The sequence below is a fragment of the Trichomycterus rosablanca genome, chromosome 2 (genome assembly GCF_030014385.1).
Source record: "Trichomycterus rosablanca isolate fTriRos1 chromosome 2, fTriRos1.hap1, whole genome shotgun sequence".
Lineage (NCBI taxonomy): Eukaryota > Metazoa > Chordata > Actinopteri > Siluriformes > Trichomycteridae > Trichomycterus > Trichomycterus rosablanca.
In genome coordinates this window covers 2,017,501-2,035,715 of record NC_085989.1, presented here as the reverse complement: position 1 = coordinate 2,035,715, position 18,215 = coordinate 2,017,501, and the positions used below count along the sequence as shown (strand labels likewise).

General features: G+C 47.9%; 1 protein-coding gene across 2 annotated transcripts in view; it reads left to right on the top strand.

Annotated features, from left to right (window-relative positions):
- Positions 1-1,870: 1,870 nt before the first annotated feature.
- dtnbp1b (dystrobrevin binding protein 1b) overlaps positions 1,871-18,215 on the top strand; it is a 19,882-nt gene continuing 3,537 nt past the window's right edge. For both annotated transcript variants that reach the window (XM_062989393.1, XM_062989384.1), the window contains exons 1-2: positions 1,871-2,009; positions 15,381-15,539. In XM_062989393.1, the coding sequence (XP_062845463.1) occupies positions 1,967-2,009; positions 15,381-15,539 (202 nt within the window). In that variant the 5' untranslated portion in view covers positions 1,871-1,966. The remainder of the gene's footprint in view (positions 2,010-15,380; positions 15,540-18,215) is intronic.

Here is an 18,215-nt window from a genome sequence, read left to right as displayed (position 1 = left end):
CGAACCACTCCTGTTAGCGCTGAAATATCTCAGCTGCTGGAGTCGAGCAGATCGAGGGGACGTCGATCATCGGGTCGATACCCGACGCCCGTAGTAACTCTCAGCTGCCGTCCAGAGACTTCTGGCTGACCGATTGACGGACTGAATCGTCACCTGACCGAGGTTCCTGTACAACGCTCAGTTTGCCAGGAATGGTCAGGAGTTCCAGTGGTCATCCATCTCCCTCCCACAACAGCATGATGGTGTACATCACGCGCCATTATCGGCGCCCCGGGGGGGATCTTTAACGTCTCTGGAATCCATCAGGCCGAGAGCTTTTAGCTTCAGGTGAAGAGCATAAATAAAATCCTCCAGCCACCGCGGACACCTGATTGGTCACTTGGCACACTCGCTGACCCTGCTGCTGTGGCTGACCGCATTAGCCTGGTCTGCATTAGCCTGGTCTGAAAGTTGAGACGGGCGTGGTCTGCAGAGCTTCAGGGTGACTGACCTCAGCCCCGCCGAACAGCTTTGGAATGAACTGGAACGTCGACTGAGGCTTTCTCGACCGACATCAGTGCCCACGTATCCAAACGCTGTCATCTTTGGCCTAAACGGGCACAAATTCCCATACACAGACATACGTCAAAGTCTTGTGTTGTTCTAGCTGATAAGGTCACACAGAGGTCGCTCTGTGAAACGGGACGTCCGACGAGCTCAGGGTTACAGGGACACTTTCAAAGCTCTAGGACTCCACCAAACCACAGCGAGAGCCGAACGGAGAAAACCTACAATTTACAATTGCGCATAGAGAGCTATCGTAAGGCGGCCCTGGAGCCAAAAGGGTTAAGGGCCTTCCTCAAGGGCCCACAGCTCCTACCTACTACTAAACTAAACAGTTTAGGGAAGGCCCTGTGCTCTATAGAGACGTAAAGAAAAGCTCGGTTTAAAGAAACTCCAGCGTCCTGCGCAGAGCCTGGAATGAACTGGAATGTCGACTGAGGCTTTCCTGTCAACATCAGTGCCCACCTATACAAACGCTGTCATCTTTTGACTGAATGGGCACAAATTCCCACAGACGTACTTCAGAGTCTTCAAAGTGAGAAGCCCTCCCGGAAGAGTGGCTGTTGTTCTAGCTGGAGAGATCACACAGACGTCACTCAAAGCTCAAGGACTCCACCAAACCACAGCGAGGGCCGAACGGAGAAAACTTACAATGTACAATTGTGCATAGAGAGCTATTGTAAGGCGGCCCTGTAGCCAAGAGGGTTAAGGAACTTGCTCAAGGGCCCACAGCTCATACCTACAACTAAACTATATGTTTCCAGCTTTGCAGCAACAGTTTAGGGAAGGTCCTTCCCTGTTCCAGCATGACTGTGCTCTATAAAGAAGCTCTATAAAGCTTGATTGTTCTGCACAGAGTCTGGAATGAACTGGAACATCAACTGAGGCTTTCCCAGCCTTACATATTCTGCCATCTTTTGACTGAATGGGCACAAATTCCCACAGACGTACTTCAAAATCTTTAAAGTGAGAAGCCCTCTCAGACGAGCGGCTGCTGTTCTAGCTGGAGAGATCACACAGAGGTCACGCCATTGTAATAGCGTTAGTTTTTGAAACGAGGTGTCCGACAAGCTCACGCGCAGGTGTCCAAATACTTTTGACCGTATTGTGTCTCTACGTTTTGACCAATCAGTCCAATCAGGACTCGTTTTCTCATCGTCTTCTTCATCATCCCCCCCCCTTCATCGTGAGTGGTACGTTCCCGGCTACTACACTCCTCGTTCTTGCTCACAGTCGGTCAGACAGCCTGAGCGCTGCACACACACACACACACACACACAGGCATCTCCAGCAGCTGCAGTGTCTCTTCCCAGCAGCAGTAGGTAGGATGAAAATCAGGATGTACGGCGCTGACGTGGCATCGTGAGGAGCGTTCGGCGCGCCCCTGTCCTCCTCAGCTGGGTGTGATCCGTCCTCCGGCCGCATGTCTTCTCCACGATCCACCAGCAGCAGCAGGAGCCGATCACGTAAGTGTCTCCGCCTCGGGTCGAGGGCTGGCGCGTACGGGCGTGTCTACAGGTGGTACGTGTGTGGACGGGCATTAAAGACTTGAGTTGGCATCACTAGCATCCGTGGTCTTAAATCGTACCCGCTGACCTTTAAGATCCCGTCTCATTGTCTCATTGTGCGTCCTGAACTAGGGTGGCTCAGTGGGTAAGAAGGTCCTGGGTTCTAATCCCAGATGGAGCGGTCTGGGTCCTTTCTGTGTAGAGTTTGCATGTTCTCCTCGAGTCCCTGTGTCAGTATGGGTTTCGAGCGTCCAGAGGTCGGAGGTTGACTGGGCTTCGTTGCTGTCGCACAATAGCGACCCCTGCTGTCTGGTCTCGTAGCCATTATTCATCACACACTCCTCTCATACGGCTTTCCAAATGATTTTGAAGTGTGTCTGTGGGAACTGGTGTCCATTTAATCAATCAGTGTTGATTGGTACATGTGTGGGAGGGCATTTAAAAGCCTGGGAGGACTTGAGCTGGCATTACGAGCGCCTGTGGTCCTAAATCGTACCCACTGACCTCTAGGATCCCGTCTCATTGTGCATCCTGAACTAGGGACGCTCAATGGATAAGAAGGTCCTGGGTTTGAATCCCAGGTGGAACGGTCCGGGTCCTTTCTGTGTAGAGTTTGCATGTTCTCCTTTGCATGAGTCCCTGTGTCAGTTAGGGTTTCCTCCGGACGCTCCGGTTTCCTCCCACAATCCAAAGACATGCAGTCAGGTTAATTGGTGCTACTAGAAAATGGCCCGAGTATGTGTGTGTGTGTGTGTGTGTGCCCTGTGATGGATGTCGACCTGTCCAGGGTGTGTCCTACCTTCCATACCGCCCCAAAAAGGCTCCCCCCTTAGGTGGTGCAGCGGTCTAATCCGCTAGAGATCTTAAGCTGTCGAGTTCGAATCCCAGGTTGGGCATCCAGAGGTCGGAGGTTGACTGGGCTTCGTTGCTGCTGCACAATGGCGACCCCTGCTGTCTGGTCTCTGCGCTAATAAAGTCAACAAAGCCTCGTAGTCATTATTCATCACACATTCTTCTCGCACGGCTTTCCAAATGATTTCGAAGTGTGTCTGTGGGAACCGGTGTCCATTTAATCAAAAGAAAGCGCCTGGATCACGATCCACATTCCGATTCATTCCAGAGCTGATCCGTGTCGGTGAGGTCAGGGCTCGGTACAGGCCGGGAATTTCGCAGAGGTGTTGTCGGCCAGTCGGGCGTCTACACAGACATGATCGGCTGTGTCTGAGTGTTTCCCGGTGGAACCGGACTCACTGCAACTCTGACCGGGATAAATAATTGATTGTACAGCACACTGCTGGCTGTCGCTGGAACACCTGAAGTCATCTAGAAAGGGTGTCCACATATTTTTGCTCATTACATTTCAGTGCACACACCAACTTTCAGTCTGAGAGTCTCTGTATTAAGCACCGGCGCATTCAACAGTCGGAAAACATGGATCACGGAGCCGCGAGTCGGCACCTGTCGGGTCCTCCCGATCCAAAAGGTGATAGAAATGCAGCCTGACATGCAGAAGGTGGATTGGACGAAGCTGGACAGAGCAGCCGATGTAGACTTTCCTTCTATCCCAGCGTCCTTTGTGCCAGCACTCATTATGACCTCCTGTTTGCACGGGGTTGCATCATTTATTTGACTTGACGTGATGTGCGAGCCTCGGTCCTGCACACACACACACACACACACACACACACACACACACACACACTAGATTTCCCATCATCCTACACTCCCGAGAAGAGGGCGTCTAAATTTTTAGCTCCCTTAAAATGCTCCTACTGAGGCGCCTTAATTCTGAGTGATGATCTGACTGAATTACGAGGGAGCATCCGACGCCTCCTCAGCGCTGAGGGCAATCCCAGCATTCAGTGCGGCATGACTTTTCTAGGAAAGAAATACAAACATGGCGGACGAATATAATGCGGAGCAACCAACGGAGTTCTTTATAAATGTAAATAAACTCTCGTTGATGTTTAATCTGTATAAAGGTGTGATTATACAAGTGGAGTTTATTAGTAAATTGGGGCGTCAGGGACAGTTTAAGCGTTTTCGGTACACGGAGGGAGACGTTAGCCGGCGTCCTAGCGTCGGTTTGAACGGTCTGAGGCTAACTGTGTTAGCTTGGTAAGCTAAAACTGAGGTGGCTTAATCAGTAGAGCGTCTAAATAATCTGATTATGAGCTCCAGGTCTGATTAGAACCCTCTCTACTGATGCAGCTGATCAGGTAGGCATCCATCGATGAAGCTGTAAATAGGATTCTCCTCCCGCAGGAATCTGATCTGAGAGGATCTGATTAGATCTCGGCTCTCTAAACCCGGATCAGATTTTCCCAGCAGCCTCTCCTCCCGTTTCCAGTCTGTCGGCTTTACTGAAACCGAGACGCGCTGGGCGGAGAAACGAGTTCCATATATGGACAGGTCAGGATTTTCTGATGCGTACTGGATACAGGTCGACGTTCAAAAATATGTGGACAGCTTACAATAAGCTCACAATCCAACGGCATTAACATTAGCAGTGTGTGCTAATGTTAATGGCGTTGGATTGTGAGCTTATTGTAAGCTGTCCACATATTTTTGAACGTAAGATCTCTGTGCTGTGCTATCAGCCGGCCGGGCGCCTGCACAGACACACAATTGGCCATGTGCCTGTAAGGGGCGGGACAATGCGTGTGCAGATTTACATAGTTGAATAAACAGAACAGATGCCCAGTGTCGTAAAACCCTGTGCCGAGGTCCTGCTGTGGGACGAGACAATTTAACTCGCAGTCAACATCCTAATTCAGTCCGAAAGGTGTTCAATGCGGTTAAGGTGCAAGCCTCTGGAGATCCCTGGCACAGGGGCACAGTGGGACAGGGTGGCACAGGAGCACAGTGGGACAGGATAGCACAGGGGCACATTGGGACAGGGTGGAAAAGAGACAGTGGGCCAGGGTGGCACAGGGGGACAGGGTGGCACAGAGACACAGTGGGATAGATTGGCACATGGGCACATTGGGACAGCGTGGCACAGAGACAGTGGGACAGGATGGCATGGGGACTGGGTGGCACAGAGGCACAGTGGGACAGGGTGGCAGAGAGGGACAGGGTGGTACAGTGGGACAGGGTGGCACAGGGACACAGTGGGACAGGGTGGCACAGGGACACAGTGGGCCAGGGTGGCACAGGGGGACAGGGTGGCACATTGGGACAGTGTGCACAGTGGGACAGAAGGCACAGGGACACAGTGGGACAGGGTGACACAGGGACACAGTGGACAGGATGGCACAGGGGGACAGGGTGGCACAGTGGGAAAGGGTGGCACAGAGGCACAGTGGGACAGGGAGGCACAGAAAAGACTGACCATTCTGACAGACACGCTCCTAGACCGCTTGTGAGAGGCCTGACCGGAGGCATGGTTATCTATATTAACGGTGATGAATTGGGAGCTTGTTGTAAGGTGTCCATATATTTTTGTCCATCTCAGCTGTGCTATCAGTCGGTCGGGCGCCTGAACAGACGAGGCAGGACAGCGCACGTGCGGCTTTAGCTTCCCCCTCCGCTCTATAGGCTCCATATTTGAGTGCGTGGAACAGACGGACAGAAAAAAACCCCAGTCCTCCCCCTTGGCTACCACCAGCGCCAAGTGTTCCACGTGTCACGTTCTTGTGGTGTTTTAGTGTATTCGCATCTTCTCTTCACTTTGTTTCTCCAGCCTTCGAATCGCGATCCAACAACCTTGAGAAGGGAGAAAAAAGCAGGAAACCATGGTAACGGTGGACGTTCAGATCTTCTTTTAACTCGTGTTTACAGAATCACGAGAGATGAAATAATCCACCAGAATTAACGAGTTCTAAATGAATCAGACGGACGCGATTATAAAGCAATTCCCCCCGATTTTCCTTCTAATTTAGTCGTATCCAATTCCCTGATCATATTTCACCTCTACTGCTGCATTCCTGACCGACGTGTGTGTGAGAGTCACGCACTCATCTCCATCATCCCCCGTCTCTGTGCAGTGCCATCGATCAGCCAGCAGGGGTCGTAAGGTTGAGGTCCAGGTTATCTGCAAGCCTCTGGAGTTCCCTGGCACAGGGGCACAGGCACACAGGGTGGCACAGGGGCACAGTGGGACAGGGTGGCACAGAGACAGTGGGACAGGTTGGCACAAGGACACAGTAGGACACGGTGGCACAGCGGCACAGTGAGACAGGGTGGGACAGGGTAACATAGAGGCACAGTGGGACAGGGTGGGACCGGGGCAGGGTGGCACAGTGGGGCAGGGCGGCTGCACATGCTGCACAGTTGGACAGGGAGGCACAGGGGGACAGGGTGGGACAGAGACAGTGGGGCAGGATGGCACAGGGGGACAGGGTGGCACAGTGGGACAGGTTGGCACAGTAGGACAGGGTGGCACCGGGACACAGTGGGAAGGGGTGACACAGGGGCACAGTGAGACAGGGTGGCACAATGGTCGTAACTGCAGCATTTATGAGGCCATTCGTGTTTCTGTGTAGGCGCCTGGCCGACTGATAGCACAGCATGCTGTTTCAGCAACCAGTGAACACTAAACGGTCTAAAGTATCTGGACACCTGAGCATAACCTAGCTGGACGTCTCATTCCAAAACCACAGGCTCACAGTGGACATTCCCATTCACCCCTAGGATGAAGATGCAGCCACTGGAGTTCCTCCTTATGCACACTTATACCGGAGCAGGAACGGGCCTTCCCTAAACTGTTCCTGCAAGTGCTATTACACAACTGGATGCACCACACTTACAACGACCAGCTGGAGCTCCTACAAATAACCACGATCCTCTGTCTGCCTTTGACACTAGGGGTCACTGTTGCAGGGCCGATTTAGTCCTGTCTGTTTCCCCATCGCACTACCAATGAAATACGCCATTCGGCTTCCCGCGCCTCCGTCTGGTGGCACCACTGAGACTCGAACCCGGTCACGTGCGCTCGCCGACGGGGTGTAAACACGACCCACTTTTTACGAGCGCAGGATGCTAAGTGGTTCGGACAGACGCCGCGTGACTCCGTAGCTACAGGATCCGACGTCCACGAGAACGAACAGCGTTCGGATCAAATCGAATCCGACGAAACACGCGAGAGGAAACGGAGCGCGTGACAGTAAAATCAGTGCGCAGTAGCAATCAGGTGTTCGCTGAGACTCTTAATGAAGTTCATTTGTCTTCATGCTCAGGAAACCGCCAGTCAGTGATTGATCTTCTCGGTACCCATGAGTCTTTACCCCACCCAGTTCCATACCTGTCTGCTTTCGTTATGTCACGATGGTATTTAGCGGCGCTTTCTGACAGAATCAAAAACTCCTTCAGGTCCTGACGCAGCGCCCCCTCTCCCCCCGACACCATGGTACTACCACCACCATGTTTCACTGTTCTGTTTTGCATTTCCCTCATTGTATTTGCAGCGAGAGTCTCCGTCTCCGTTAACAGTCCCCTCTTACACGTGTGCATTTGTAAAGCTGAGTACTGATCAGTTGATGTTCCGGTTCATCTTAGAGCTGTTGAGAAAATACAGTCAGTGATTGATCTCCTCTGTACCCTTGAGTCTCTACCTCGCCCCGTTCCACACCTGTCTGCTTTTGTTACATCACGGTGGTATTTAGCGGCGCTTGCTGACAATCAAAAACTCCTTCAGGTCCTGACGCAGCAAAGCCCCTCCCCAGAACAGTGAAACATGGTGGTGGTAGTACTATGGAGTCGTACTACCACCACCATGTTTCACTGTTCTGTTTTGCATTTCCCCCGCTGTATTTGCCGCCCCCTCTCACACGTGTGCAGTCGCCAACCGCTTCTTTTCACCCACCAGAGCATGAGTCTCACATAGAACGCTACATGTCTGTGGGAATTTGTGCCCATTCAGTCAGGTCCACATTTGTAAGACTGAGAACTGATCAGTTGATGTTCCGATTCGTCCCAGAGCTGTTCAGTGAGGCTGAGATATACAGGACACCTTCGGCACCCCATGAAGCAAGTGCATGCTGGGAAGTGTGGAGGCGTGGGTGGGACGGGAGAGTCTGACACTGATAACAGAGCTGCTTCTCTGTGCTTTATTCACAGCTCACTGCCTACACTAAATATACCACTGTCTCAACATTCATACCCACAGTACCCACAGCACCCACAGTACACACAGTACAGTACCCACAGTACCCACAGCTCACTGCCTACACTAAATATACCACTGTCTCAACATTCATACCCACAGTACCCACAGCACCCACAGTACACACAGTACAGTACCCACAGTACCCACAGCTCACTGCCTACACTAAATATACCACTGTCTCAACATTCATACCCACAGTACCCACAGCACCCACAGTACACACAGTACAGTACCCACAGTACCCACAGCTCACTGCCTACACTAAATATACCAGTCTCAACATTCATACCCACAGTACCCACAGCACCCACAGTACACACAGTACAGTACCCACAGTACCCACAGCTCACTGCCTACACTAAATATACCACTGTCTCAACATTCATACCCACAGTACCCACAGCACCCACAGTACAGTACCCACAGTACCCACAGCTCACTGCCTACACTAAATATACCACTGTCTCAACATTCATACCCACAGTACCCACAGCACCCATAGTACACACAGTACAGTACCCACAGTACCCACAGCTCACTGCCTACACTAAATATACCACTGTCTCAACATTCATACCCACAGTACCCACAGGAGCCACAGTACACACAGTACAGTACCCACAGTACCCACAGCTCACTGCCTACACTAAATATACCACTGTCTCAACATTCATACCCACTGTACCCACAGCACCCACAGTACACACAGTACAGTACCCACAGTACCCACAGCTCACTGCCTACACTAAATATACCACTGTCTCAACATTCATACCCACAGTACCCACAGCACCCACAGTACACACAGTACAGTACCCACAGTACCCACAGCTCACTGCCTACACTAAATATACCACTGTCTCAACATTCATACCCACAGTACCCACAGCACCCACAGTACAGTACCCACAGTACCCACAGCTCACTGCCTACACTAAATATACCACTGTCTCAACATTCATACCCACAGTACCCACAGCACCCACAGTACACACAGTACAGTACCCACAGTACCCACAGCTCACTGCCTACACTAAATATACCACTGTCTCAACATTCATACCCACTGTACCCACAGTACACACAGTACAGTACCCACAGTACAGTACCCACAGCTCACTGCCTACACTAAATATACCACTGTCTCAACATTCATACCCACTGTACCCACAGTACACACAGTACAGTACCCACAGTACAGTACCCACAGCTCACTGCCTACACTAAATATACCACTGTCTCAACATTCATACCCACAGTACCCACAGCACCCACAGTACACACAGTACAGTACCCACAGTACCCACAGCTCACTGCCTACACTAAATATACCACTGTCTCAACATTCATACCCACTGTACCCACAGCACCCACAGTACACACAGTACAGTACCCACAGTACCCACAGCTCACTGCCTACACTAAATATACCACTGTCTCAACATTCATACCCACAGTACCCACAGCACCCACAGTACACACAGTACAGTACCCACAGTACCCACAGCTCACTGCCTACACTAAATATACCACTGTCTCAACATTCATACCCACAGTACCCACAGCATTCACAGTACACACAGTACAGTACCCACAGTACCCACAGCTCACTGCCTACACTAAATATACCACTGTCTCAACATTCATACCCACAGTACCCACAGGAGCCACAGTACACACAGTACAGTACCCACAGTACCCACAGCTCACTGCCTACACTAAATATACCACTGTCTCAACATTCATACCCACTGTACCCACAGTACACACAGTACAGTACCCACAGTACAGTACCCACAGCTCACTGCCTACACTAAATATACCACTGTCTCAACATTCATACCCACAGTACCCACAGCACCCACAGTACACACAGTACAGTACCCACAGTACCCACAGCTCACTGCCTACACTAAATATACCACTGTCTCAACATTCATACCCACTGTACCCACAGTACACACAGTACAGTACCCACAGTACAGTACCCACAGCTCACTGCCTACACTAAATATACCACTGTCTCAACATTCATACCCACTGTACCCACAGTACACACAGTACAGTACCCACAGTACAGTACCCACAGCTCACTGCCTACACTAAATATACCACTGTCTCAACATTCATACCCACAGTACCCACAGCACCCACAGTACACACAGTACAGTACCCACAGTACCCACAGCTCACTGCCTACACTAAATATACCACTGTCTCAACATTCATACCCACTGTACCCACAGTACACACAGTACAGTACCCACAGTACAGTACCCACAGCTCACTGCCTACACTAAATATACCACTGTCTCAACATTCATACCCACTGTACCCACAGTACACACAGTACAGTACCCACAGTACAGTACCCACAGCTCACTGCCTACACTAAATATACCACTGTCTCAACATTCATACCCACAGTACCCACAGCACCCACAGTACACACAGTACAGTACCCACAGTACCCACAGCTCACTGCCTACACTAAATATACCACTGTCTCAACATTCATACCCACTGTACCCACAGCACCCACAGTACACACAGTACAGTACCCACAGTACCCACAGCTCACTGCCTACACTAAATATACCACTGTCTCAACATTCATACAGGCAGAGTTCCCACTGTACCCACAGTACACACAGCACCCACAGTACCCACAGTACATACAGTACAGTACCCACAGTACAGGGCCCAGGGTACAGGACCCACAGTACTCACACATCAGTACCCACAGTACAGGACCCACAGTACTTACACTTTAGTACCCACAGTACACACAATAGCCACAGTACAGTACCCACAGTACACAGAGTATCCACAGTACAGTACCCACAGTACACAGAGTATCCACAGTACAGTACCCACAGTACACAGAGTATCCACAGTACAGTACCCACAGTACACAGAGTATCCACAGTGCTGTACCCATGGTCACATACTTTTGGCCTTACAATGTACCTATCTGGTTAGTCTGATATAACGACACATGTGCAGATGTGACATCCAGATGTGAACTGGACATGTTGGCCAGAGGCCTGGGATTGATTAGTAAAACTTCAAAGCGGATTGAACACAAGAGAACAGACTGTGGAGACCGGCTCTGATGTGCCAGGCATTCAGACACACACACACACACACACACACACACACACACACACACTCACACACACACACTCACACACACACACACACACACACACACACACACACACACACACACACACACACACACACACACACACACACACTCACACACTCACACACTCACACACACACACACACACACACACACTCACACACACACACTCACACACACACACACACACTTCTTTCAAGATCCAGGTTTTGGTGGCACTGTCAGCCTAGCCGGGCACTCTAAATTCTAGATTCAGTCGGCAACGTCTGACTAGGAGCGGTTTGTAGCCTAAACATTAATGACTACCATCTGGTTAAAGAATATAGAAAATATAGAAATGCATGGCTATCCTGCAGCCCTCACAGGCCAGTGTGGGTGTCGTACATGTGCCAGGGGCTGTGAGGAAATGGGACACTGGATATGACTAAATTGGGAGAAACTGGGAATAAAACTCCAAAACAAACAAGCAAACAAACAAATAACAAAACTATTTTTCCTGGAATTCTCCAGTGCTGGACTTAACATGCTAGGATGATTACACTGTGCTCTCCGTGTTCCTCCACCACCTGTTTCTGACAGTAGGTGTCCCTGTTGTGCTAGCAGTGATGTGATTCCCCACATCAGGCTAATTGTGGCACCGCTGAGGCTTAAACCCCGACTCTGAGTCTCCCGACGGTGAGCCAGAGAAGGGGACTCGAGTCCAAGTCGCACGTAAGTCGCACACACAGTGACTTTAGACTCGACTCAGACTCGTTTCAAATGACTCGGACTCGACTCGTGACTCGCAAGAAATGACTCGTGGAGAACAAAAGTCAGGAACATTAGTTACGTGTGACAATTATACATATATATATATATATATATATATTAGGGCTGTCAAACGATTAAAATTTTTAATCGCGATTAATCTCAGAATTTCATATAGTTAATCGCGATTAATCGCATTAAAAAAAATATGTGTAAATGTTATAGAAAACAAGGATTTTTAAGTGAAATGTTACAATTAAAATGGTGAACACATTTTATGCTAAATGTACTTATGTTAAAAACTGCTGGGACAAGAGAAAACTGTAAGGGAGTTTTATTCACTCACATACTAGGCAGTAAATGTCAGATTGTAGGTTAGAATTTCTCCATCAGCAAACATTGTAGATCAGCGGTGCTTTAGGTGGGATAAGGCGTAGTTATTGTATCAGACTTGTCTGTGGTTGTATCGTGACGATGGTTTGATGGACGTTTCTACACGAAGTGAGTGTGTTTTGACCCTTTGGGGCTTCCATAGTTCATGAACTAACGTGCTCGACTCAGCTTTCCGGTATTCGGTACAGAAGAAGAAGTTAATTAAGTGTAATAAAGTGTTCTGCTCCCGACAACTTGTGAATATAGCGTGTATTTATTTCTTTATTATGCAAGTGCATCACTACCACGATCGGTTACATTATGTTAACAAACCGCAAATGAAAAACGGTGGCAAGTCCGACATTAAAACGTTTGTTCTACCAGTCAAGTGTCAACATGAACTAGAATTTGCGTTAATGGCACTAATTTTTTTAATCGCGTTAAATTGAGGTCGCGTTAATGCGTTATTATCGCGTTAACTTCGACAGCCCTAATATATATATGATCCGACATCATTCTAATCGTGTAATTTCTGCTCGCTAATAATAATAATAATAATAATAATAATAATAATAATAATAATAATAACGCTCCGGCCGTCTTAACCCGCAACACACGCAATGTGTAAATGTTCCAGCCAGCTTCCGGCATAGTGATGAAGCGTCGCTCCCTACTTAAAATGGTGGAATACCCTACGTAGTGCACTTCACAGTAACAGATAATGTAAATGAAACGGTCCTACAGAATTGGCGCTAATGGTTGAAAGAACCGCTTTCTGAACCAATCAGACCTTCTGATTGTAATTGTTAGTAAGAAATGCTGTTATTTGCATTCATTCAGTTTGCGTCACACAGATGACGTGGTGATGAAACGCTCGATCGGCTTTCTAACGACTTCCTGTTTTACTTCACAACCGGGAAAAGTTTGGAGGTTTTTAATTATAAGCACATTTACAAAATAACGGATTCTATTCCTAATGGGACACACGCTTATAAATGTAATAGCATCTGGAAGAACAGAAGCTCAGGTAAGCAGTATTATGGATTTTTTGCTGTGTTTGGGATTTTGGCCGCTGTGCCGTGATTTGCAGTGAAATCAAAACATCAGTTTAAGCTTTTAACTGGTACCTAGGAAAGTATAACGGCTAAATACACTCGCTAATCTGTTGTTGTTTTTTATCTGAACTTACAGATTATTTGTTTATTTCTACGCTACATTTCCAATATATGTTTTGTGTTTATTATATTGACTCGTGATTCGATTCGGACTCGTATTTTATGACTTGTGAACATCTCTGCAGTGAGCAACAACAAAACGCGTTCTGTATGTTTAGCTACACTCGAATACAACCGTCTGCAACCAAACCAGAGCCGCGACGTTCGGAAAACTGAAAGACGACCGTTGTAGCTACGAGATAATAATAGTTCTCACGTGGGTGGTTCTTGTGGTCTGAACGGGTCTTTTTTGTCCATCAGCTCGAACATCTCACTCACACGAGAAACAGGAAGTGTTGATCTACCACCCACCCTGCCCACACACACACACACACACACACACACATGTATAAAAAAGATTCAGCACCCACCCAACCATTAAAACTCTGTCTGTAAACCGGATGTTGATGCTTTAAGAAACAGGAAGTGTCTCTGTACTGGTTTATGATAAACACACACGGGTTTGGGGCTGTGAGGGTTCGGACGGCGTTACTGCACCCGGACTCATTTAGACACGCCCATGATGGACTCAGGTAAAGTTGGGATGCTATAACCTCTATAACCTTTAACCTCTTCTTATCCATATCTTATCATTGTTTACATTTAGTAAATCATCTCTGCACTTAACAGTGTTTAATTTAAATGTATATACCTGTAAATATATATGTTTTTTGAATTACTTATTTAAAATGACCCTATCCCGCTTTTTATCCTCTTTATTCTCTCTCTCTCTTTTCGGGACTCTCTTTTTGGGAGGCTTTTCAATCCACAATTGCTGCTAACATCAGTACAAACGACAAATAACCTTGAAACTCGAACCTGAAACTTGCCCGCAACACACGCCAAGACAAGTTGGAAGTTCAAATTACACCATTTGCAAGCAAACGTGGGTCTGCGGTTCTCTAATATGTACAAAATATCATAAAAGAATGGTGTCAGTTCAAAAAATCATCACTAAACACAAGATGTCAAATAATGTAAGTCTTTAACCGTCTACTGTGCATGATACTGTGAAAAGATTCAGGGAATCCGTGTAGGGCATCGTGTAAGAAATCATCACGCTGCTGTGATAAATATAGCAACGTGGGCTCAGGGGTGCTTCAGAAAGCTGTCGTCAATTAACGCAGACCGCCGCTGCATCAAGAGACACGGCATGAAACTCTGATAGGCAAAGAGAACACCGCCGTACATCAGTTCTATCATCTCAGACGGTGGAAACGTGTCGTGGTCAGCAGTGTCCAGAAGTGTTTTAGCTTGATTTGGGGAAAAATGAATGACGAGTTCTCTGGGCCAAAGACAAAAAAGGACTAACCAGACCAATATTTTAAAATACATGGGTGCATTAGTGCCCACAGCATGGTGACTTGCATGCATGTAGATGTGATTGGTACCACTGATCCAGATCCATATAGGAATTTTAGATTTACTGGTGGGGGCTAGTGCAAAGGGAACCGGGACCTGGATCAGGACCTGTCAGCAGTTTCACGTCTTTAAATCCCTCCAGTACCTAATAGGGGAATAAAAGAAAGTATATTAAGTAAATTATGTGCATAGAGCTTTGTGGCAACAGTTTCGGGAAGGTCCTGTGTACTAAAAATGAAGCTTAGGGAATTATGAAGCTGTTGAAAGTCTACCCAGAGGAGCGATGCCTGTTATTGCCCCTGTAGAACAATAACACAACAGAAAAGGGTTCCAGACAGCACTTATATTTCCCTCTCTCTTTTTTTATCCAATCACAGCGGAGCAGGGCTCGGAGAACACCCCGAAGGCCTCGGAGGGCGAGGCCGGGCAGCAGCAGATGAAGCCGAAGGACAGGCAGAAGTTCTTCGAGGAGGCGTTCCAGCAGGACATGGAGCATTACCTGTCCACCAGCTACCTGCAGATCGCCGAGAGGAGAGGTGAACAACAGCGCCATCGCCTGGTCAACACAGGAACAACTACAATACACGTCCTAATACTAACAAACCGTGTCTATAAACCGTAAACGCTGCAAGCGAAGCTCAGACATACAGTATAAAAGCATTTTCTTACTTCAGCTGCTCCCGTATATATTAAGGCGTCACCACAACAGATCTGGTCCTCATACCAGCCCTTCCTGGTGCCCCTCCTATTTCTATCCGGGCCTAGGACCTGCACTGAGAGCGCACCGACTGCTTTGACCACAAAAATCAGGTCACATGTTTAAAAACGCAAGCCTGGAATAAACCTGGCAGGTCTGAGACAAACCCAAACAGGTTTTATTCTATTTATTTTATTCTAAATAAAAGACAGGCCGATAGCTCAGCTGAGATTCAAACCCTGGATGTCAGCAGTAGTGGGGTCGTGCACTCCACCACCGCACATATCAAAGGGTTAATTGTTAGTCTGTAGTTTAGCAGGTGCACCATGTGTTACCCTCCGTCTTACTCACTTCCTTCCCTTCACTTCTATAAAAAATGGCATGTTGTAAAGACGAGGTGTGTGTGTGTGTGTGTGTGTGTGGATGCTGTGCACTGCTAAGCTAACACGTCCATCTTTCTCTTTCTGCCGTCCTTCCCTCCCCTCCCGTGCTGCCCTGATCTAACTCGTCCCTGAGGTATGCAGCTCTCCGCTGTCCCTGCCCGTCTTAAACACACACACACACACACACACACACACACACACACACACACACACACACACACACACACACACACACAGGAGATACAGCACTGGGACAGAGACACTGAGACAGACACAGAAATACAGACACAGAGACACAGAAATGGACTGAGGTACACAGAGACAGACAGACAATGAACAGACACAAAGGTTGCCACAGAGACGCCCAAACAGACAATGAAACAAATCCAAATGCTGACAAAACACAGAGAGACAGACAGACGTCATCACAGACAGACACACAAATACAGACAGGGACTGACATACATGGACAAACAGACAGACACAGAGACACAGAAAAGGGCTAAAACACACAGGAACAGACATACAGACAGATAGACACAGAACCACAGACAGAGACACAGAACTATGACACAGGGACAGAGAGACAGACAGACAAAGACATAAAGAGACTGAGACACAGAAAGGGACTAAGACACACAGGGACAGACCGAAAGACAGACAGAGAAATACAGACAAAGACAGACGGACAGACAGACACAGAAATACAGACACAGAACAATGACACTAGAACTATGACACATGGACAGAGAAATAGACAGACAGACAGACAGACAGACAGACAAAGACATACAGAGACTGAGACACAGAAAGGGACTAAGACACAGAGAAAGACAGACACAGACACAGACAGACAGACAGAAAAACAGAATTAAATACAGACACAGACATAAAAAAGGGCTAAGACAGTGAAAGACAGACAGAGACAGAGACACAGAGACAGTGACACAGAAAAGGACTAAGACAGAGACAGACAGACAGACAGACAGACAGACAGACAGACAGACAGACATAAATAAAGACACAGAGACAGATAGACAGACAAAGAAATACAGACAAAGACACAGAAAGGGACTAAGACACACAGAGAAAGACAGACACAGACACAGACAGACAGACAGAAAAACAGAATTAAATACAGACACAGACATAAAAAAGGGCTAAGACAGTGACAGACAGACAGAGACAGAGACACAGAGACAGTGACACAGAAAAGGACTAAGACAGAGACAGACAGACAGAAAGACAGACATAAATACAGACACAGAGACATAGAAAGGGACTAAGACACACAGGAACAGACAGACAGACAGAAATACAGACAGACAGAAATACAGACACTAAGACAGACAGACATACAGAGACTGAGACACAGAAAGGGACTAACACACACAGATAGACAGACAGAGAAATACAGACTCAGAGACACAGAAAGAGACTAAGACACAGACAGACAGACAGACAGAAAGACAGACAGACAGAGAAAGGGGCACAGAGGCAAATGGACAGACATACATAGACAGACAGAAATACAGACACAGAGAGACAGAACAAACTAAGACAATGACAGACAGACAGACATAAAGACATAAATACAGACACAGAGACATAGACAGGGACTAACACACACACACAGACAGAGAGAAAAACAGACTCAGAGACAGACAGACAGACAGACAGACAGACAGACAGAAATACAGACTCAGAGACAGACAGACAGACAGAGAAATACAGACTCAGAGACAGACAGACAGACAGACAGACAGAGAAATACAGACTCAGAGACATAAAGACATAAATACGGACACAGAGACATAGACAGGGACTAACACACAGAGAGACAGACAGACACAGAGAAATACAGACTCAGAGACAGACAGACAGACAGAGAAATACAGACTCAGAGAAAGACAGACAGACAGACAGAGAAATACAGACTCAGAGACAGACAGACAGACAGACAGACAGACAGACAGACAGAGAAATACAGACTCAGAGACATAGAAAAGTACTAAGACACAGAGACAGACAGACAGACAAAGAAACTACAAATTACAAATGCAGACAAAAACACAGACAGAAGGACAGAAAGACAGACAGACAGACACACACACCCCTGTCTGTAGTCGGTG